The 23,339-nt window shown below is 50.3% G+C and overlaps 2 protein-coding genes across 5 annotated transcripts in view; one reads left to right on the top strand and one right to left on the bottom strand.

The window, feature by feature from the left end:
• The first annotated feature begins 3,174 nt into the window (after positions 1-3,174).
• Positions 3,175-15,093, top strand: SERPINF1 (serpin family F member 1). Its single transcript, XM_005888247.3, has 8 exons — positions 3,175-3,321; positions 7,296-7,381; positions 8,742-8,940; positions 9,563-9,718; positions 10,134-10,337; positions 11,869-12,011; positions 13,817-14,027; positions 14,709-15,093. Exons 2-8 carry the CDS (start codon positions 7,304-7,306, stop codon positions 14,966-14,968), a joined length of 1,251 nt encoding a protein of 416 aa, XP_005888309.1. The 5' UTR covers positions 3,175-3,321; positions 7,296-7,303; the 3' UTR covers positions 14,969-15,093.
• A 38-nt stretch (positions 15,094-15,131) lies between these two features.
• SMYD4 (SET and MYND domain containing 4) overlaps positions 15,132-23,339 on the bottom strand; it is a 40,064-nt gene continuing 31,856 nt past the window's right edge. The window contains exons 6-11 of one of the 4 annotated variants that reach the window (XM_070390253.1): positions 22,270-22,452; positions 21,570-21,733; positions 20,210-20,342; positions 19,257-19,373; positions 18,929-19,114; positions 15,132-17,659 (exon numbers count right to left, since the gene is read on the bottom strand). In XM_070390253.1, coding sequence (XP_070246354.1) covers positions 17,637-17,659; positions 18,929-19,114; positions 19,257-19,373; positions 20,210-20,342; positions 21,570-21,733; positions 22,270-22,452 — 806 coding nt within the window. In that variant the 3' untranslated portion in view covers positions 15,132-17,636. Of the gene's footprint in view, positions 17,660-18,928; positions 19,129-19,256; positions 19,374-20,209; positions 20,343-21,569; positions 21,734-22,269; positions 22,453-23,339 lie in introns of those variants that run through there. The other 3 variants (XM_070390250.1, XM_070390251.1, XM_070390254.1) reach the window with 3 other exon arrangements.

Below are 23,339 nucleotides of genomic sequence, written 5' to 3'. Positions count from 1 at the left end.
GTGGCTTTATTCCTTTGCCAGGCAAAGGGGAAACGCAGTAGGCTAGTGCCTCAAGAACTGTGGCCCCTAAATTTGTTTTTTAAGCCATTAAAATTATCTTTGAAAGGATTCATACAAAAGAGATTATTATTACCTGTCTCCAGGGAGTATGGACTCAGGTGACTGGAGATCAGAGTGAAAAGAGAACATTCTCTTTAGATAGTTTTGAGTTTTGAACATATGAACAAAATACCTATTCAAAAATAAGTTGAATAATTTAAATAAAAATTCATTAAAAAGGTGCTGCAAAAACAGAAATTGTTTTTAAGAAACACTTAAATCTCTAATGTACCTACAGTTAATTTTTGTGTATGTTGTGAAACAGGGATCCAACTTCAGCTCGTCCACAAAGATAGTCATGCCTTCCCATGTTTCTTATTACTCTTTTATTTGGGGCTTCCCTGGTGTTCAGATGGTAAAGAATCTGCCTGCAACGCGGGAGACCTGGATTACATCTCTGAGTGGGAAAGATCCCTGGGAGGAGGGCATGGCAACCCACTCCAGTATTCTTGCCTGGAGAGTCCCATGGACAGAAGAGCCTGGTGGGCTACAGTCCATGGGGGTCACAAAGAGTCAGACACGACTGAGCACATTCTTTTACTTGACTTTGCCAGGTCTTAGTTGAGCCACATAGGATCTTCCATCTTCATTGTGGCATGCGGGATCTTTTTTTTAGTTGTGGCATACAAACTCTTAATTGCAGCATTTGGGGTCTAGTTCCCTGACCAGGGATCAAACCCAGGCCCCTGCCTTGGGATCGTGGAAATTTGACTACCAGGAAAGTCCCCTTCCCATGTTCCTATGATTAGCTTATTTGTATTCATCATGCAAAACTCAGATTCATATATTCCAACTTTGCTGCCATGATAACATATAGAGCAATGACATCCATCAATGAAAATCACATATGCAGTTTAAGATTTCTAGAAGTTACATTAAAAAAGAAATAGGAGAAATTAATTTTAACAGTATATTTATTTAATCCAATATATTAATCAGGGTCAAAGTTATTGCTATTATTCACATTATTTTTCATACTAAATATTCAACATCTAGTGTGTATTTTACATTTACAGGTGATCACAGGAGCTCTGTGGCCACCGTGGTGAGTGGTTATCATACTGGATGGCATGGCTGTAGACAGCTATCACAGAACGTGCCACTATATTGGAAGGATCTGGGCTCATATCAGCCTCTGTTTTTAGCCAGCGAGCTTCTGAAGGACGGGCACCAAATCTTAATCGTCTATGCACTCCTTCTCCGTGTACCTAGAGAGTGATTTGAATAGAGGTCCTCAGTTTTTGGTTGGAAGGATTGAACTCTGACTGCTTTTTCCCTTTGTAAAAAATCGGGGTATACTTGCTTTACAAGGTTGCACAATAAAGTGAATTAGCTATATGTATACATTTATCCCCTCTCTCTCGGCCTTCCCTGCCCCTGACCCCACATCCTACCCACCTGGCTCATCACAGAGCACCAAGCTGAGCTCTCGTTGTTATACAGTAGGTTCCCACCAGCTGTCTGCTTTACACATGGTAGTGTGTAGATGGCGCTTCCCTTGTGGCTCAGTCAGTAAAGAATCCGCCCGCAATGTGAAAGACCTGGGTTTGATCCCTGGATTGGGAAGATCCCCTGGAGGAGGGCATGCAACCCACTCTAGTATTCTTGCCTGGAGAATCCCCATGGACAAAGGAGCCTGCGGGGCTACAGTCCACGGGGTCACAAAGAGCCGGACACAACTGAGTGACTAAGCACAGTGTGTTTACGTCAATCCCAATCTCCTAATTCATCCTAGTACCCCCCACCCCTTGTTCACATGGCCATTTTCTGTGTCTGTGTCTCTATTCCTGCCCTGCAAATAGGTTCATCTGTACCATTTTCCTAGATTCTATATATGTGCGTTAATGTACAATGCTTGTTTATCTCTTTCTGACTTCACTTTGTATGACAGACACCTGGTTTATCCATATCTCTAGAAATAACCCAATTTTGTTCCTTTTTATGGCTAATATTCCACGGTATATATGTACCACATCTTCTTTATCCATTCATCTGTCGATGGAGAACGCTGACTGTTGACACACTTTTCTTTACATAAATCTCAACCTGGTTCCCTGGGGAGCTCTACCCAGGGGCCCTAGATCTGCTCCCTGGAACCTCACATGAAGTGTGTGTGTGTGTGTGTTAGTCTCTCAGTTGTGTCCAACTCTTTGCAACCCATGGACTGTCGCCCAACAGGCTCCTCTGTCCACGGGATTCTCCAGGCAAGAATACTGGAGTGGGTAGCCGTTCCCTTCTCCAGGGGATCTTCCCAACCCAGGGATTGAACCTGGGTCTCCTGAATTGGCAGGCGGATCTTTTACTGTTTGAGCCACCAGTGAGGGTCCCCTAAATTTTCTCTTCTGAATATCCCAGAGTGCTTTCCCTTCCTTCTCTGACCCCGCCTTCTCTGAACAACCACTGGGCTTGTGTCAGGGCTCACACGTGCCTGGAAAAGGTTTTGGTACGTTCTCTATAATCATTTCTCATGTCAGTATTTTAGTCTCACAATCACACTGCAAGTTTCTTAATGCCCTGAGGTGAGCACAGCCTCGGAGCACTGTTCCCAGGTGAAATCTACGGTGCCCAGGTGGGTGCCAGGTACTCACACTCGGCCTTCTCTCAGGACTAATGTTTACAGTACATTTCATTTCTTCTGCTCAGATATTTTCCCCACTGCCTTGTCTGATCTTCAGAAATCAGAGCATTTCAGTGCTGAAAAAGCACACAGACATCCCAGTCCCATTCAGTCATTTTTCAGTCAAGGGTAGGGAGGAGCCATGAATGATGTCTTGCCCCAAATCTCAGTACCAGAACCAAGGACCAGCAAAAACCCGAGTCCCAGTTCTCGACCAGTGTTTCCTCTATTTTGGCTTCCTCCTGAGCCTCCTCCTGCCAGACTCTTCCTCAGCCCTGCTCCCACCCAGGCTGACGAGGCTGCCCTCCGGGGATGGGGGGCACTGTCAGGGCTCCAAAGAAAGGTTTGGTGCTGCAGTCTGATGCGTGAACTGGGGGTGTGTGGCAGAAGGCCAGCAGTGGGTTAAAGTTAACACCAAACAATGATGCAATCACAGATGCAATCACAGACTCCAAATTGAGTGCAGATCGCTTTAAGAAAGGAGTAGCTGTAATCTGAAGCCTGCTGGACGCTGGCTTGGGAGGCAGCAGAAAAGGCTCTGGTGCTCACAGGAGCCCCTCAGTGTGCAGACCCAGGCTGGGCGCAGAGCGGCGGTGCACCCACAGGTAAAGCAGCTCCCTGTCTAGTCCGCTAGTGTATCAGGGGAAGTTGGGAGGCTCCCCTGGGCTGGGGTGACCAGGGTGAGGCAGGTATAACTCCAGGAAGCAGAAAAGAGGGGTGCCAGGGAGAAGAGGCAGGAAGACCATAGTTCCTCCAGCTTGGGGACCAGGGTGAATAGGTGAGGGACGGCAGAGGGAGTTGGAGGTCAGAAGGTCAGAACCCAATTACCCCTAAACCACTAGGAGAAGCTGGAGAAACTGCACCGCTGGAAGAAGCCGGGAAAACTCTTGAATGGAATGGGTTGGAAAGCAGTGGAGGAGGGCAGTGCAGGGGGAGAAGCGAGAACGTGGCTAGCTGCTGGGTCAGGTCTGAGCAGCAGTTTGGGGTGGGGTGCTCTGCAACCCTCGGGGAAAGAGGCTGTTGGGTGCTGTGCCTCCACTGGGGAGCCCAGTGGGCAACCTGGCCATGGCTTAGGCTAAGCTCCCTGTTGCCTTTTCAACATCACTGGCGCTGATTTTAAAGGTAACTTCTCAACACTGCCCAGCAGCTGGCCTGAGGGGAGCCCTCCTGGGGTGGGTGGTGTGCTGGGATGGAGGGCAGCGGGGTCCTTCTCTCCAGGGCCCACCATTTTTCTTTGGCCAAGTCAGCTGCCACTACAAGCTGGGAGATCAATGGGGTCTTGGCCTCTTGCAAACAATGACCACTATTGAGTTCAGCCTAGGGTATGGGATTTGGGGGCTTAGCTGCCAGAGCTGGAGAGGTTGGCCGCCCACACCCTCGGTGCTCCCTGGGGCCAGCCACATCGAGGGGCGGGTCTGGGCCAGAGAAGAACTTCAGGCTTCCCAGAAACCCCATCATTGTCTGGCCCATTCCAGTTCACCAGTTCAACCCCCAGGCTGGGGGTGGGAGGGGAAGCGGGCCAGGGAATTCTGTTCCCAAGACTGATCCTTCTGGGGTGCGGGGAGCCGAAACCCCTGGGTGCTCTGCCTCCACGCGTTCAGGTTCCAAGACTTCAGAAAAAAAGCTGCCTGGGGACTTGGTGGGGTCACCATGGTGGGGTGGGGCCGGGCAGTGCCCTTCCCTGCACTGCCCGTGAGGTCCACCGCCATGTGGCTTAAAGGCCGCGTGGTTCTGGGAGGAGGAGGAGTGATGGTGTTTGTCTCACCACTGGGTTTAATCTGAAACACATGTATTGGCTCAAATGTATCCTTCCAGCTGGTAGGCAGGATCCCAGAATCGCAGTTCCTTGTGTCTCTTGATTGGGGCAATGTGGCCGAGAGGCAGGCCTGAGCTTGGCCCAGCTGGGAGGAGTCACCTCCTCCCCGCCCCCGCAGCTTGGACACTGCCCTTTGGACGGGATGGTACCACTGTGCGTGTGCCCCTGGCCAGGTGACAGCTGCCTGGCCCAGCCACAGAACCGTTGTCCCCTTGGAAGACACCGAGTGTGCTCAGAGGGGCCCTCCTGTGCCGAAGACCCTTACTCTCAACCCTCTCCCTGCCCTTGCAGGGGGCTTTCAAGAATCTCTCCACTTCCCTCATCCCCAGGGCTTGAGGTGGAGGGTTCAAAGAGGCACCGCTAATACTATGTGTCCTGGCGACTGGCTCTGGCAGCTGTGGACCTGTGTGCCTTTCCCTGCCAGGGTCCCTGACCACCGCATCTTCAGTCCTCAGCTCACCCACGTGGTAACAATGATCAGATGACCCAAGGTTTGAGCTCAAACTCTGTAGAGACTCCTGTAGAGAAGATCCACCTTCAAGAGCATCTGGACCTGGTTTCCTTAAACACCAGGCCAGGGTGGTGTCTCTCAGCTCCTCCCTCTTCACTCGGTTCCCTACCCTGGCCCAGGGACTAGAGCTAATGGCTTTTCCTTGAGCCCTGCCGCCCCTGCATCTCACTGAATTTCCAGTCTCTGCTAAACCAGTTTGCTGGGGCTCAGGCAGGGAAGGCCCCTGCCAGCTCTGGGTGGGGCTGGCCGGGTGGAGAGAGCAGCTGTGAGCCTGGACGCTGTTACGGGCTCTATCTTGCCCTGCAGAAAGTTCTTCCCATTGCCTCAGTGGACAATTTCTCCCTGAGTGGCAGGGGCTGCCAGGCAGAAGAGCAGGTGGCTGAAAACAGAGGGGTCACTGGAACTCACTGGGTGACACATGCTCAGGGTTTAGAGAGAAAGCCAGGCTGGTGCCCACTGGCCATCCAGCCGTAAGCAGAACAAACTCAGAGGCCATCTTTTCTTTTGCTGCCTTTCACATTGTCCAGAAGATTGTGTGTTAGTCGCTCAGTCGTGTCTGACTCTTTCTGACCCCATGGACTGTAGCCCGCCAGGCTCTTCTGTCCATAGGATTCTCCAGGCAAGAATACTGGAGTGGGTTGTCATGCTCTCCTCCAGGGGATGTTCCCAATGCAGGGATCGAACCTGTATCTTTTTAGTCTCCTGCATTGGCAAGGGGGTTCTTTACCGGTAGTGCCCCCGGGGAAGCCCCGAGTATGTGTTTATGGGTATACAAAAGGAAGAAAGAGCTTGAGACCCTTGGCCGGTGTGTGTGTTGCAGGGAAGATGAGAGGTACAGAAGACAGATTACAAGTTCTTGACTCAGCAATGTGAATGGAGGGAGAGCCAGAGGTCCTGACTGCTGGGACCTTATCCCTCTTTCTAACCAGAAGGCCCTCAGAAGACCTTATTTATGAACTTCCCACTGCCTTCATCCCCTCTCACCTCCACATCCTGACCCAAGGTTGAGCAATATAGAGGCAATGAATGTAGGAGGGCAAGAGATGGGGGAGCCCTGCACTCAGAGTTCCCTTTGCCCTTGTAGTCCAGGGGTTGGATCAGAGTCAGGTCCTAAGAGGCTACTGCTGGGGAGGTATAGGGATTTGGGTGGCCTTACTAAGACATGGTATTATTTAACTTGAAGGAAAGAATTCTGAGGAGTGTCAGAGTGGGTCCCAAGCTGGTAGGAGGAAGAGGACTTGGCTCCCCAAGGGGAAAGGGGGGCCCTGGGGTTCCAGGAGTAGGGAGACACAATTTGGCTCAGGGGTCATTGGAGAACTCACCTGTCTTTGGCCCCGCTGAGTGCTATGAATGCATTGCCGAATTTAATTCTCATCACAATAGGTAAGAACTGATTTCCATTTTACAAGAGAAGACACTGGGATTTAGAGAGGTATTAAGACACAGAACTGGGGACTTCCCTGGTAGTCCAGTGACTAAGACTGCGTTCCCAATGCAGGGGGTCTAGTTTCAATCCCTGGTTGGGGAACTGGACCCCACATGCCACAACTAAGAGTTCACACGCATCTAAAGAAAAAAAAAAAGATTCCCATGTGCTGCAATTGAGACCCGGCCCAGCCATAAACAAACAAAAAAGACACAGGATTGATGGGAATTCCCTGGCAGTCCAGTGGCTAGGACTCAGCATTTTCTCTGCCTGGATCTGGGTTTGATCCCTGGTAAGGGAACTAAGATCTCACAAGTCCCTGATGAAACCACAGGTTCCAGGGCAGGGCAATTCGAGGAGAGAGTTTGAGAGCTTCTTGCGGGGGACCTGGGGCTGGACTGGATGCCCCCATTCTCTGTGTTCTGTGACTCTACATTTGAGATTCTGCCCCCATGCTGTTACTAGACATAGATCCAAATCCTACATAATGAGCTGGTCAGGTGCCCGCAGGGAACAGCCTCGGTGTGCATTTGGGCTGGATCACACTCCCACACAGGACCACTGCTGGGCCTTCACCACCCTGGAGGTTTAGGAGAGTCTCCTGGCACAGACATGGATGAAAGCATAAGCTTGCCACAGGACTGTGGGCTGTGAGGCAGGGGGAGGGCTGGGGAAGTGCTGAGAGGGAGGGGTTAGCAAGCTGAGGGTCCACTTCCAGCCCTGGGGGAGGCTGGGTGGAAGGTGCCTGGCCCTGCTCCCTCCCCAGGACGGCCGGTGGTGCAGGTGGTGAGGGAAGCAGCCTGCCTCCTCTTTTGCTCTCTTGCAGGCCCCGAGATGCAGGCCCTCGTACTACTCCTCTGGACTGGAGCCCTGCTTGGGTTTGGCCGCTGCCAGAACGCCGGCCAGGAGGCGGTCAGTAGGAGTTGGGTGTGGTGGGGGCCTGGGGCGGGGGGACGTTAGCAATCCCAACCCCGCCTCGCCAGGCAGCACGGGGAGAATGGACAGCACCCAGGCTGCAGGCCAGGCTCTGATCTTTCCGTCCAGACAGGGCCTTGGTTTTTCCAAGAGCAAAACAGAAAGTGTCTCGCCCTGCCTTTCAGAGGACAGAGTGGCGGTGGGGCGGGGAAGATCCAATAAGGTGAAAGGCGAAAGCCCTCTAACAAGCCCTTCAGTGAAGATTTTCTCATTACCCTTCATTACTTATGGGTCTCAGTGAGGAGCTGGTGGTCTTGGATGTTTGCTCTGATCCTAACTAGGGGGCAGCAGAGACGTAAGAGCGTGGAAAGCCCTCTTTCCTGTCCAGAGAGAGCACCGTCGGGTTGCAAAGGCGGATGCCAAGAAGCCTAGGCTATGCGACAATTGGGGGGTAGGGAGGTGGTGGTGACTGTCCCAAGGGCAGCCAGGGCAGGTGGGGCATACTGGCAGGAGCTCTGGACTTTATTGTGAGTTCCAAGTTTGAATTCTGATTCCACCTCTCACCAGATTTTTTATTTTAGATAAGTCACTGTAACTTGAATCTGTTTTCTTATCTATAAGACAGGATGAAAAATACCCATCCTTACAGGGCCAACGTGGACAGTCACTTATTTATCTACTGAACACCTACTCTGTAGGTGCTGGGGATGGGTGGAAATATAAAAGACTCAGTTCTGGCCTTCAAGGAACTGTTTTAAGACATTAATCTTTGAGGATATCACTTAGATCAACTAGTATGAAATGAAGTAACTCAAATGAAAAGAACCACCACAGAGCCTGGTGGATGGTATACACATGGTAAGTGGTTAATACATAAGTGGTAGTTGACTCTCAAAAATGGCCAGAGAACTAAAGGTGCCTTCATACTGGGGCCACCAGGGCAAGTCTGTGAGGGAGGAGGTGATGTCTGATCAGGGCCGAGAACGACAAGGAGAGTTTGATAGGAGGGTCCACGTGGAGACCTGGGAGCAGTGGGCAAGGCTGAGCAGACAGGAGACTCTGGCCTGAGAACAGAATTTCTTGGGAAGGGGGACTTCCATTTTTTTTTTTTTCCATGAGTCACAGGCCTGAAGCTCCCAGATCACTGGTGTTTAAAGCTGGCCAGCTAACCTCTCTTGCGGGTTGCCTCTTCCCAGTGGAGCACCCCCACAGGAGTAGGGGGCACAGACTCATTCCAACAGATGGCTATACCTCCTCAGGCAGGACAGCCTTCAGGGACCAGAAGGACAGTCCCACGCCAAGCCATGAGACCAGTCACCCCCTGCTCAACTGCACTGGTCCTTGTACTCAAATGCAGGGCTCTCCGACCCCTGAGAGCACGGGGGCACCAGTGGAGGAAGAGGATCCCTTCTTCAAGGTCCCTGTGAACAAGCTGGCGGCAGCCGTCTCCAACTTCGGCTACGACCTGTACCGCGTGAGATCCGGTGAGAGCCCCACCGCCAATGTGCTGCTGTCTCCGCTCAGCGTGGCCACGGCGCTCTCTGCCCTGTCGCTGGGTGAGTTCCCCGCTGCAGAAAGCCCAGGATCCCAGAGCTGCCCTCTGACCTCTGTACATACCTGACTCTAGGCCCTGGACACACTTCACTTAGGGAGGGTGATGAGGGCCGAGAGGCTGGCCCAGGGGTCCTAGCACGTAGGAGTGGGGGCTCAGGTGGGGGAGTGGGGAGTACTGCTGACACAGTGTGTGGCCTTGGGACCTCTTATTGACATTCCTTAAAGGAGCTCCTCCTACGTGCCTGCCTCATCGGCTTAGCTAGATACTGGGGATGTAACTACACACACGCAGACACGGTCTCTGTTCTCACTCGGGCCACACAGCTGAGTTCATGGGGAAAAGTAGGAAATAGGAAGCTGTAGAACAGTCTGGTAAGTGCTGTGATGGGAGAAGCACAGGGACTTTGAACCTGACTCCCATCCTTTTATTTTTCCAGGCCTGATGCCTTTGGCCTACCTTCAGGAAAACCTATTTTTCTTCCACTGCCTTCAAATTCCTTCCTGCCTAGACAGTCTCCAGGTACCAGCAGATAGACAGGCTCAGGGTTCAGGGTCCCCGAGAGCTAGGCTGACATGGGCCTGGCAAGCAGTTACAGAGGCTCACACGCCTGTTCCACTTGGCAGGTGCGGAACAGCGGACAGAATCCAACATTCACCGGGCTCTGTACTACGACCTGATCAGTAACCCAGACATCCACGGCACCTACAAGGACCTCCTTGCCTCCGTCACCGCCCCCCAGAAGAACCTTAAGAGTGCTTCCCGGATTATCTTTGAGAGGAGTGAGTTGCCCTGCTGGTCCGAGCTGCCTGAGGCGCATGGGGCTCTCTGCTGCAATGCATCTGGGGGTTTCTTTCTAAACACCAGAGCACGTCTGCCCAGGGCCAGGCCTGGCACTGGGGGGTGGGCAGGAAGGGGCTGCATGAGTACAAAGAGGATCAGAAAGAGGATATGGGCTGAAGGAGACAGTGGGAGGGTTGGGGGAGGGCAGTCATGTGAAGAGAAAACAGCAATGACTGAAATCTGTCGTTCCCCATCCAGTGCCCGGGGAAGCTGGCATGGAGTCTGGGAGAGCCCCGGAAGGATGCCAGGCAGGGAGTCAGGGCTTGCCAAGGATCAGGGAGAGCCACAGACTGTCAGGGAGGATGCTGGGTGAGGTCTCAAGAGTGCACTAACCTCTGCCCCATCTCTTTGCAGAGCTGCGGATAAAAGCCAGCTTCATCCCACCCCTGGAGAAGTCATATGGGACCAGGCCCAGAATCCTGACCGGCAACTCTCGAGTAGACCTTCAGGAGATTAACAACTGGGTGCAGGCCCAGATGAAAGGGAAAGTCGCTAGGTCCACGAGGGAGATGCCCAGTGAGATCAGCATTTTCCTCCTGGGCGTGGCTTACTTCAAGGGTGAGGGCTTCTCCACTTGGCTTTCGGGTGAGGGTGGACAGTGGGTGTCAAGAGGGGGCCAGGAAGGAGGGGACGTCAAAGGCAGAGGAGGACCCTGGAAAGTTCCTTGCCTGAGGGCTCCCTGCTTGTCACCAAACCCAAGGCAAACAATGGATAAGTACTTACAAAGTGTAAGGGGTGGTGGAGAAAGACCAGCAGAGATAAGGGGGCACTCCTGCTCCTGTGCCTTTTTCGGGGCTGGTAGAGGGTCCATGCCTGGCTCTGGCTGCAGAGATCTGCATGAACTTCATAGCCTTTTGGAGGCTGTTTTCTTGTCTGTCACTGGGAGATGGCAAACTGATTTCAGAGGCACTCTGTGTGTGTGGTCTCCTATCTTCTCATGGACCCAGCATCATGCCTGGGACACACAGCAAGTACTCGATAAACCAGGTGTGTGTGTGTGTGCTAGGTCGATTCAGTTGTGTCTGACTTTCCAACTCTATGGACTGTAGCCCACCAGGCTCCTTTGTCCATGTCTAGGCAAGAATATTGGAGTGGGTTGCCATGCCCTCCTCCAGGGGATCTTCCCGACCCAGGGATTGAACCCACATCTCTTACATCTTCTGCTCTGGCAGGCGGCTTTACCATCAGCATCACCTGGGAAGCCCTTGATAAATTACGTTAGTTTTCTAATAACATTCTTCTAGGCCATGGTGAGGTACCCAACTATTCCATGGGCCCAGTGTGAGGCCAGCCCTATTCATGAGCCTTGGGTGGGGTTTTGGGCAACCTCCCCTTAAAATGCTTCACAACTGTCTATCAGGCAGTGTTTAGAGGGGACCCCCTAAACCCCAGAGAAAAATCCTTCATGAAGCACTGAGCTCCAGGAAATGAAGAAGCTGTTACAGATCAGCATGTTAAAGACCACGTTAAACGATCGGCTCACTGTGTGAGCATGGGCGAGTCACTTCACCTCTCTGGACATTCATGCTTTTCATCTGAGATGGTCGATGACATGACGTCGAGGTCCCTTCCAGCTCTGGTCTCCCTGCAGTCTGTCTCCTGGACACATCACTGTAGAAGTGTGTACCAGTTCACCTCTCTCCTAGCTATCACAGAACTTGAATAAACCTGACAATATTTCTGAGTTTACATATGGAAGGTAGTCAGGACCCTCAAAATATCATGGTCCAGACTGCCCATCCTAAGACAGAGCTATTCCCTGACGTGTTCGGGCCTCTGATGACTCAGGTTCCTGCTGTTGTTTAATTGCTAAGTGGACTCTTTCACAGTCCCACGGACTGTAGCTCCTCTGTCCATGGGATTTCCCAGGCAAGCATACTGGAGTGGGTGGCCACGCCGTCCTTCAGGTGATCTTCCCAACCCAAGAGTCGCACCTGCGTCTCCTGCATTGACAGGAGATGCAGGTCAATTCTCAGTTCTTTACCACTGAGCCATCAGGGAATCCCAAGATTCCCGTAGCCGGGCAATTTCCAGAAGTATGCCTTTCTGGTCTCCTGGGTCTCAGGGCACTCCATCTGTTTCATTCCAGGGCAGTGGGTGACAAAGTTTGACTCCAGAAAAACTTCCCTGGAGGATTTCTACTTGGATGAGGAGAGGACCGTGAAAGTCCCCATGATGTCAGACCCTAAGGCCGTTTTACGGTACGGCTTGGATTCTGATCTCAACTGCAAGGTCTGTATGGGCAGTGTGAGTGGTGGTGTGGGTTCAGGCAGGATGGTGCAATGGGAATAGAATGGCCTTTGAGATCTGACAGCAGTCTGAATTATTTATTGACTTATTTACGGCTGAGCTGGGTCTTCACTGCTGCGCAGCATGGACTTTCTCTAGTTGTGGGATGGGCTTCTCACTGTGGCTTATCTTGTTATGGAGCTGTTTGAATTTTACCTGCCACGTGCCCTTCAGTAAATTAAGAGCTTTTCTGAGGTCTTACTGGAGTGGGTTGCTGTGCCCTCCTCCAGGGCATCCTCCCAACCCAGGGATTGAATCCAGGTCTCCTGCATTTCAGGTGGATTCTTTACCAGCTGAGCCACAAGGAAAGCCCAAGAATACTGGAGGGGGTAGCCTATCCCTTCTCTTGTGGACCTTCCCGACCCAGGAATCAAACCGGGGTCTCCTACATTGCAGGCAGATTTTTTACCAACTGAGCTACCAGGGAAGCCCCACTAGCTGAGCCCTTTGTTTCTAAAACTGAAGGGCCATAGCTACTGAAACTTATCCTCGGACTCAAGGTTTGTTGCAAGGGTTGGTAAAGTGAAATTGAGTCCTCAAGACTGGGCACTCAAATTCTGGTTATTTATTTTTTTCTTCCCTTCTTCTCTTTTTTGGGGGAGAACTTGTATTTATAAAAATCCAAACTTTCAAACGGAGAAGGCAATGGCAACCCACTCCAGTACTCTTGCCTGGAAAATCCCATGGGCAGAGGAGCCTGGTAGGCTGCCATCTATGGGGTCGCTAAGAGTCAGACATGACTGAGCAACTTCACTTTCACTTTTCACTTCATGCGTTGGAGAAGGAAATGGCAACCCACTCCAGTGTTCTTGCCTGGAGAATCCCAGGGATGGGGGAGCCTGGTGGGCTGCCGTCTATGGGGTCGCACAGAGTTGGACATGACTGAAGCGACTTAGCAGCAGCAGCAGCAGCAAACTTTCAAAATCTGTCACAAACTCCAAGTTGCTGGCATTCTAAGTCTCTCCTAGGTGACTCAAGAAAATTCTAAGTCAGTAGTTTTTTTCTTTGGGAATCTGAAAAAATGCCTGAAGCACTGGAGAGAAATGCCACCTATGCATCTCTGCAGGTGATTCCAGGGGCTCCTGGGACCCCCGATGCCATCTGCCCTTAGGTTAAAGGCCTCTGCTCAGAGGGCCACTGTACTGCCACTTCTGCACTGCTCTTCCCAGTGCTCATTTCTAGTCCGTTCTCTGTATATAACAGATGATCAGTAACTATTGGCAGGCAAACCTTGGGAGAGAACCAAGGCCTGGGAATTCAATTCTGGCTTTTTAGAAAACCACAGAAGAAAATTCTTTAAGCAGATAACTTCAGTTGGTATTAGACTAAGAAAAGACAGTGGCTAATGCTTGAAGAAACATCAGCAGATAGCTTTTGTTTATTTAGCTGCATCAGGTCTTAGTTGCCTCGTGCAGGACCCTTCACTGCAGTGCAAGGACTCTCTAGTTGTGGCCCATGGGCGTAGTTGCTCTGCAGCATATGGGATCTCACTTCTCAGCCCAGGGATTGAACCGCTGTCCCCTGCAATGCCAGAATTCTTTAACCACTCTACCACCCGGGAAGTCCCATCAGTAGACATCTTGCTGCTGGAAAGCAACAGCTTAGAGGGACAACTGTTACACAGATGAGGGGCGGGGAAGCAAGGCAAGGCCTGGTCCCAGGAGAGAAGGCAGCTTGGGGTGTTTGTCCATCGCTAAGCTCCTGGGCTCCAAACGACTAACCCATGTGCTTCCTCCCTGTTGTTTCAGATCGCCCAGCTGCCCTTGACCGGGAGCACAAGTATCATCTTCTTCCTGCCTCAGAAAGTGACCCAGAACTTGACCTTGATAGAAGAGAGCCTCACCTCTGAGTTCATTCATGACATAGACCGAGAACTGAAGACTGTTCAGGCGGTCCTGACCATTCCCAAGCTGAAGCTGAGTTATGAAGGCGAACTCACGAAGTCCGTGCAGGAGCTGAGTACGGCTGCAACACCTCTTTGCTCTTGGGGAGTGTGGGGTTGAATCTTTGAGCCTTCCTTCCACCTTGCTACAGTGAAAGTGAGAGTCGCTCAGCTGTGTCCAATTCTGCGACCCCATGGACTCTACAGTCCATGGAATTCTCCAGGCCAGAATACTGGAGTGGGTAGCCTTTCCCTTCTCCAGGGGATCTTCTCAACCCAGGGACTGAACCCAGGTCTCCTACATTGCAGGCGGATTCTTTACCAGCTGAGCCACAAGGGAAGCCCTCCACCTTGCTAAGCAGAATGCAAAGCCTCCAGGGACTAGTACTGGGGCCCGGGATGATCCCTTCATTCTAATAGTGCTGGAGAGGAAGACTGAACTGCCTTCCTTATCAGACTCATTCCTAAGCCCTAAGACCATACATCCTGTAACAGGAACTCTGAACACTGCCTCTCAAGACAGGTCCCTTGACCTCGTTTCTAATCTTAACCTTGTTTCTAATCTTAACCTCACTGGCTGTGTGCTCTTAGGCAAGTCACTTAACCCTTAACCAGCCCAGAACTCTACATATGTCATAGACAGTCAAAAGCAATGTTCCACCCCCACTTAGCTTGCCTTCTTGAGAATCAGGATTGTATTCTTCCTTGCAGCGTTCACAAGGCAAGGTTTTAATGGAAATCTTTCTCAATTTCTGCAGAGCTGCAATCCCTGTTTGATGCACCAGACTTTAGCAAGATCACAGGCAAACCTATCAAACTTACTCAAGTGGAACATCGCGTCGGATTTGAGTGGAATGAGGATGGGGCGAGTACTAACTCCAGCCCAGGGGTCCAGCCTGCCCGCCTCACCTTCCCTCTGGACTATCACCTTAACCAACCTTTCATCTTTGTACTGAGGGACACAGACACAGGGGCCCTTCTCTTCATAGGCAAAATTCTGGACCCCAGGGGCACTTAGTACTCCAACTAAATGTTCAAATACCCCAGAAGAAAAAAACACTAGAGGGATGGCAGATTATATATTATACGAAGGCTGCCCCTACATTTCAATGTATACTTTGCAATAAAAGTGCTTTATCCTTACCTTTTGTTACCCTGCTCCTCCTCCTATTTTGAGCTATGTTAAATTTAATGTGAAGACAAACAGCCCTTTAGGAATTTTTTGGTCCCATCTTTATAGGCTGGGTCTATCTAAACTGCAGAAAGTCACCATATGAGATATGAACTTTAGTTATCTGCACTATATGATGCTGGGACTGAGTCTCTGCTCTGTGGGGGTTCACACTTCAGGACACCAGTCCCCCTGGGAAGAGATTTCCTGTCTCTACAATCAGTGGAGCCAGCTCTTAAATACACAGGACTTTGCACACTAAGTCGCTTCAGTCGTGCCCAACTCTTTGCGACCCTATGGACTGTTGCCCGCCAGGCTCCTCTGTCCATGGGATTCTCCAGACAAGAATACTGGAATGGGTTGCCGCGCCTTCCTCCAGGGGGTCCTTCCCGACCCGGGGACTGAAGCCACATCTCTCTGTCTCCTGCAGTGGCAGGTGGGCTCTTCACCACTGGCACCACCTGGGAAGCACAGGACTTCAGGGTTTCATTTTGTGGCCACACTACACAGCATGCGGGATCTTAGTTACCCTGGGTCTCCTGCTTTGCAAGTGTGGAGTCTTAGCCACTGGACCCCCAGGGAAGTCTTGGACTTTAGGTCTTGAATCAAGCACAGATAACCCCCTTGTCAAGCTAATGTCACCTGACAACACAGGCTAACATGCAGACAGATCAGGGAGGAAGCCTGTAACTTCAGGAAATAATTCTTTATTTTATAGAGCATTTAAAGAAAGCTTTTAGTTCACATAAGAATGAGGTCTGTGATGTAAAATTCTACCCATATTCTTTTTAAGGAAGTGGGCCTCTTTTACAAAGTACAGCGGAACCTTTTTTTCAGGAACTTGAAACGTGCCAAGTGTTTCAAGAACAGAACAACTACAGAAGCGGCCACAGGACTAAATTTTTCTTCTTGAAAGTCAGCTCTACCCAAACATCTCACTGGCCATGGCCTCTGCCACAGTGAATTAGCAGAAAGGAAGATAAACGAGATTCTGCCTGCCCTTCATTCAAAGGTTTGAGTGGAAACCATGTTCTGAACACTCAGCTTCTTGAAAAGCTATTGCCAGGCAGCGTCAAGGCCATTCAATTCCTGATTATAAATGCCAGGGCACTGGCATTATAAACTACCAGGCACTTCTTGGGCATGGTTGGGGTGGGCAAGCTCTCAAGGCAGTGTGAATTCTTTTCCACTAACTAACTCATCTGAACCACTTGGTCCCCAGTGGTGACAGAGAACCCAGGGTTCAGATCCAGAGACTCTGGCCTCCTCACAGGGTTTAGACTGGGGTCCCCAACCTCCAGAATCTAATGCCTGATGATCTGAGGTGGAGCTGATGTAATAATAATAGAAATAAAGGGCACAACAGACATAATGTGCTTGAATCATCCCCAAACCATCCCCACCCTGCTCCTGGTCTGTGGATAAACTGTCTCCCATGAAACCAGTCCCTGATGCCAAAAATGTTGAGAGCAGTGCTATATAGCCAGGCAGACAACAGTTCTTCCTATCTTGTCTCTTAGGTTTGAAACCACAAGCAGCCACGCCCACACCCTCAGCATCTTCTGAAGCTGTTTTTCCCCCTTTTCAGTACTTACATAGTCTGTATTTCATTTGCCTGCTTGGGGAGATAGGAAAAAAAAGCGATCTCTTTTCAGGTTTGCTAATAAACATAACTCAGAAAGGAGGTGTTATAAAGCCTTCGCTACAAGCTTGATCTTATTAGTGTTTGGTCAGTGAGTCAGCCAAGAATATACAGTGAAATCCAGAGAACAAGGACTGGAAAACTAGTAGAAAACACATTGAGAGATGCCATCCTAGCCCAACAGTAAAATGGCCCCATATTTATTTCTCTATTCATGATTTATATGCTACCGGTTTAAACAAAGGATTTGAGGAAGCTAGATAACGTAAATGAAACTGTCTCGCTAGAGGTAAGGAGCCTCACTGACTTCTGGCTTTATAACTATTTTTCAATTACAACACAACTATTAAGAGTTTAAGTTCCCACTGGACTGGTACACAACATTTCATTACTGCTAGAAACCATAGGAATGTTCCAGTGAAGCCGACATCATCATTTAGAGAGGTGGCGTCTAGCCAAAACCCTAGGCTAACATCCAGATGCCTGCAGACCAGCTAAAATCCTTTTAAAGGGCTTAGGCTCTCCAGATACCAGTTTGAAGTCTTTTCTGGGAAATGGGAGTTTGTGCTGGAGAGTAGTTAACTACTTCAAAAAACATCCATCAAAATAGGTGAGCCTGTCTCTAACTGCGATGCTCTCCAAGTCCTTCCCCATCTCGTACACCAGGCTTGTGACTGTCAGGCAGGTCCTGTATTTTAGGTGACAGCTCAGCAGCAACAGACCCTCTTTAACTCATCCCACCCTACTCCTTAGGTCCCACAGGGATGGGCAGCAAGTCCAATAAACAGGACTTCATCTTTTGTAGCTCCCGGATCTCGTCATTCCAAGGGCCATAATGTACCAACAGGACCTTCTCTGCCTTCTGTATTGTCTTCAGAGCTTCGGGTACTGCACACCTGAACCAAAAGCAGGTAAAGAGGAGTGAACCCATGTATTCAATCAAGCAAAGATTAGTGGAGGGCCTACTCACATCCTGCGAAGAATGCAGAGTACATAACTTTTGTTTTCAAGAACCTTATAGTCTAGAAGGGCAGATAAGACTCACAGAACACACTGAAAGGCAGAGTTTGAAATGAAAGTTACAAAAAAAGTACAAAGATTCCAGGATACGGAGAGACGGGCAGGTCTCAAAGCACTCATCCGATATTTCTGTTGTTGTTCAGTTGCTAAGTCAAGTCCGAGTCTTTGTGACCACATGGTCCTATATTTACTTGAGGTTTACTCAGGAGTCTTTGTCTCAAGAGATACCAAGTCCGTCTGTGACCTGATTCTGCAGCTCTTTGCCCTCTCTCTGACCGAATGGGCTGCCTCTATGTCTTGGGTATCAGGCCCACCCACCACACAGTCCCAGGACCTAGTTTCAAACATTTCACCACACCAATGGCAGCTTCATCAAGGCTGGACGTATTCCATCCAGAAATACTGACAGCAGGGCCTCCTAATGGTCCCCGTTACAAAAGTGGATGAGGCCGTCAACTCACCAACCCTACTGTTCTTTCAACTTGTAAAGCTGGGTTTCTCAACCTTGACGATATTGACATCTGGGGGCCAGATAATTCTTAGCTGGGGGGTCGAGGTGCTGCCGGCCCATGCACTGATGGGTGTTTAACAGTATCTCTGGCCTCCACCCCGAGTCCTAACAATTAAAAACGTCTTCAGACATTGCCAGACGTCCCCTGGGGAGCAAGAAGACGTGTGCTTGATTACAACTGCTTTAAAAATAGGACCAGGAAGAAGGAAGAGGGCCTGGAGTGAGGGTGCTGAGAATGAGCACCCGAGGGAGGGAGGGGACCGAGAAGAATGGCTAAGAGCTGCTACGACGGTGGGCATGGGGTGCGGGGAGCCTGAGGCAACCTCTCCCTGGGAAACTCCCTTCAGAGCTAAGAGCTTCCCCGCATCTCCCAGGAGGAAATTCTAAAGCAACAAATGTGTCAGCAGGACAGAAGGAAGGGATCGTTCCTAAAGGGGAAATAAAGACGTTTCACTTTATTTTCATTCCAGGGGCCGCGTGACCTAGTTTCCTAGAGAAACTGTTCGGCCCTCATCAGAGCCTCATCTCTTTTCTACAGAGCAGTGGGGTGCTGTGAGAGCAAAAAGGAACACGCAAAAGAGCCTAGTATAAAATCAGTATGTGGCCTGGCGAAGTGCTACGAAACAAGACTTACCCATTGAAGAAGACCTGGGCCAGTTTGAAGAGCTCATGGCCCATCTCCACACTGGATGGCCCATGGTGGACCTCCACCACCTGAAGACTCTTCTGCAGGTGGGTCGCTGACTTCTCCCAGTCCCCTGCAAATAGAGGAAGATCTGGATCCAGGTGAGAACCACAGTCAGCTGTGGATGAACTTGTTCTGGGAAAGGAAAGCTGAATGGAAGGGAGAGCAGCCTCAGATGGAAGACTGAGAGACACCCAACCAGACAAGGCCAAGGTCACGACCGCACACACAAGGCAGGTTCATTCCTCGGAGCGGAAGATACAGACACAGGCCATACCTAAGGCAGCATAGGCCTGGGCCAAGGCATCCTCGATTTCTCCCACCACGCTGTGTTCCGCAGACAGGAAGCTCTCGACATCACTCTGACACCCCAGCAACAGCTGAATGGCTACCTCTATCAATTCAAAGGAAAGTGGACTCATTACAGACACAAATCCAGTCTTAGAAATGAGATTCCAGCCCTTAAATCCTCTATGGGTGGGCCTGAATGTGGAAATCCCACTTTGTCTCCCTGGGTTGTGATCAACCCGCAATGTTGGGTCCAATAAAGCTGTTCTCTTATGTTTTCTCTTTCAACAGCACAAGGTGCTGGGTGAGGCCTCCCCACATGTGCTCTGGGTTTCCAACTTCAGTTTGAAGTGGGATGGCTACATTCCATGTATGGTCATTACTTCTCTTGACTCAGAAATCTAAGCAAAAAGGTCAACTTTCATAAAAAGTAGGGTAAATAAATTCCCATGACATCAAGCCCCAAGGCAGAGCTTTCCAGGATAATGAGGGGTTTTGTAACTCCCTTTCTGGAAAAAGCAGGATACTTAAACCCACTGGGCACATGCTCCACTGCTCTGTAGATGAGAGACAGGCTCTGGTGAGTGCAGAACAGTTTCTCTGGGAAATTAGATCACGAGGCTCCAGAACTTAAATAAGTGACATTGAGCTTCTGGATATGCACAAAGATTACGGATGTCAGAGATAACCCGTTAGTCTTTAACTAACTCTCTGATGCCTAAGAGAACAACAGCTTAAATCAGTTGGCCCTTTTTCAAGGACATCATGCAAATTGAACTGGTAAGGGTTTGGTCTCACTGGCCTACATAGCCATCTTGTGGCTGGCAGGGGGATAATTAAATTCAACGCTTCAATCTTCACTGAGTATCCTTGAGATCAAGGTGAACTTGGACTGAATAAAAGAGAAGGGGCTGGAGGACCGAAGCAGGGAGCCAGTCTCACCTAGTCTGCCGTTTCTGAGATGCTTCTGGGCCGCCCCCACCTGCCGCTGAAGGTCCTGTAGCCGGGAGACCAGGAGGTCTCTGCTGACTGATTCCATACAATCTGGGCCGCTGCAGCTCAGAACATCATCTCCCTGCAGAAGTCAGTATTCTCTTTATTGACCAGAGTCAGCTAGCGTCACTGCACGTGCTTACCCTATAGCATCACTCCAGAACTTCTGACCCTGTGGGGCAAGGAGACTCCTGCCGTAGCATACAATGACCAAGGGGGACTGAATCTGGATTCGGTTTGATGGCAGCAACTTTAGCAGAAGCAGGAGCCGAGCCTTGTGGGAGATTTAGCTTCTGCAACCAAATTAAAACTGGTACAGACCACAGTCTCTTTCCATATTAGCGTTGTGTTGTGTGTTAGTCGCTCAGTTGTGTCTGGCTCTTTGCGACACCATGAACTGTATCCCACCTGGCTTCTACAGTTCCTCTTACTTCTCTCTGGGGCTAGGACTTTGGATGACAGACATATTTCCAGGGGTTATGAAAAAGCCACAAGGAAACCAACAGGAAAAGGTGCTGGGTGAGGCCTCCCCACATTTGACGCTGGGCTTGTTGTGACTTCAGCTTTACAATAAAACCAGTTCCATGTTCTACCTACAGGTCCCCTAAGACATTAGCTGTTTTTCAGATGCCAGAATCCGTGGCTCCATTTGGCAAGAGCACCCTGATTTCTCCCGAGGGTCCTCTTTCACCCTTCCTCAGTCAGTACCTGGGAGCTGAGCGGGGAGCAGGCAGCTCTGATATGGCCCATCCCTCTGGCCCAAATGGCTGGAGGGAATCTCTGTGCCTCTGATTTCCCTCCAGCCACAGGTATTAGGTTGATGAAACGCAGTATGATTTTTGCCTACATCTCTGTTAGAGTCTGTATGTTTTTATCCTTCTGGACTGGGAGGGTCTAAGGCTGGAGCTAAAGGCAGCCATCCAGCCACGGCAAGGAGGAAGTCTCTCTGAGACGGGGTTAAATAACAGAGAAAATGGAGCTGAGGGGCAGAAAGAAAAACTGGGTCTTGGTGACGCTCCCTGAGCCCCTGGGCCACAGTGTATTTGAAGCGCCCTTGACCTGGGACTTCCTCGCGATTCACTGGAGCAACCCTGACTTAGTTTAGGTGGGATTCTCTGCTCTTTGCAGGAGAAAGAGCGTGAATCCCAACCCTTCCCTGTGGTTCCTGTAGGGGGTGATCAAGGTGTGGGGAAGAGAGAGTATGGCTTTCAGCACCTCCAAGTCCCAAAGGCATCCTCCTAAAGATTTCAGGCCTTTCAGCTGGATAACTGATGTCCCAGAAAAGCCACGAGAAGAGAGAAAGATTCACCTGCAGGAGCGCTCTGCAACGGTGACAACGGAAGGCTCCCCGACCAGGCCCCGCCGAGGGTCTCTGCTTCTCACGTTCACAAGGTGGACAGTCGCAGTCAAAGAAATACTGAGACCTCAGCTTCTGGCGCCTCTCAGCAACGCCCATCCTGCTCTCATGCGGTCCTGCAGAAAGACCACGCTTGGCCAATATTGAAACCCAGAGAGCACCAAACACTGCTTAAAAGATTGCAGGGGACTTCCCTGACGATCCAGTGGTTAAGACTCTGAGCTTCCACTGCAAGGGACAGCGGGCTGCCTCCCTGGTCAGGGAACTAAGATCCTGCACATCACAGTCAAAAAAAAAAAAAGACTTCAGCTTAGTGGAGGGTCTGGTAATCACACATCATGTGAGAAGTACCTTTTACTCAAACACGGGTGTAACTATAGAAACAGGCTTCACAGTCATGGGGACAGGAAGGAAAAGAAGCCAAGAAGTTGTTCCCAGTCCATTTTCAGAATAGGATGCTTATAGGGATCAAGCCGTGAGACACACCGTAGTGTAGACACAACAGGGCCTAGTGAGGAGCTCTGTGCCACCTCCACCAGGAAACAACCCTCCCTGGGCAGATGAAGGCACCTGCTTTGGGGCCTGCCCATGCGAGTTCACCCCGTCCTTTTCTGCTGGAGAAGGTGGGCAGCGGGGAGGATGGACGGCTCACCATAGCAGTGCAAGATCTCTTGCCCACTTCGAATCAGCTGTGATGCCCGAATGGTGGCGATGGTGCCGATGAAGGACACGCTGGTGTTGGGGCTGCAGGAATGGTTCAGGAGGCTGACGACAGGGAAAAGGGCCGTGGCAAGGCGCACCCGCCGGGTGTCAGTAATGAGGCTCTCTTTAGATCCTGAAAGTGCAAGAGGAGACAGGGGAAAAATGTGTCAGGACATTCGTCCTGGCCTCGCCCTCCATTCCAGCCCGATGAGCTGGGCGATCAGGCCTGAAGCCCGGCTGAGTCAGAGTTCCACAAGCCGGATCTGATACAAATCAGACGGAGCGTGACTCAGAGCTAACTCTGGTCCCCAGGAAGCAAAGCAAATGAGCACATGAAAAGTCCACCAGAATCCAGGAACCTAACCACTGTGTCTCAATTCCCCCAAAATAATCCAAAGATTAGAATTTGTAGAAAATAATAAAAAAGGAATTATCAGTAGGGAGCCTTCTAGACAAGACAGTTGCATAATGTTCATGACGACATGGAAACCAGAGCACCTGCTGAGGTTACTTCCTAAAGACTTTTATAGTCCAAGTGCTTTTGTTTAACTGGTCTTTGGGGGGTTAATAGAACAGGTAACCTAATGGCTATCTTAAACAGGCCTATCATCTATTTTTTAAAAAAACTATAGTTATTTCTTATGCTCACCTCTTTATTCTGCTCTTTGTCCCAATTTGATGGGATATCAGTCAGTAGTAGTTCTCACTGAAAAAAATCTCTGAATCACTTTTTTTTTGGCTACACCTTGCCGCATGTGGAACTTCCCTGAGCAGGGATCAAGCTTGTGCCCCCTGCACTGGAAGTGTGGGGTCTTAACCACTGGACCACCAGGGAAGTCCTGGGCTATGTCTATTCCAGTTCCATATCCCAAGCAACCTCTTCTTTGAAACACAATCAGCAATTTAACCACATGACTGAAAATTAGGAAGGAAGTGGTGGAAAAGAGTCGTGAGGCTATTTCTGCACCAAGGCTCAACCACTTATATTCATATGTGAGTTCTTCTATTCTCCTGCAGGCC

Source organism: Bos mutus, chromosome 19 (genome assembly GCF_027580195.1).
Source record: "Bos mutus isolate GX-2022 chromosome 19, NWIPB_WYAK_1.1, whole genome shotgun sequence".
NCBI lineage: Eukaryota > Metazoa > Chordata > Mammalia > Artiodactyla > Bovidae > Bos > Bos mutus.
This window is presented reverse-complemented; position numbering and strand designations above follow the sequence as displayed.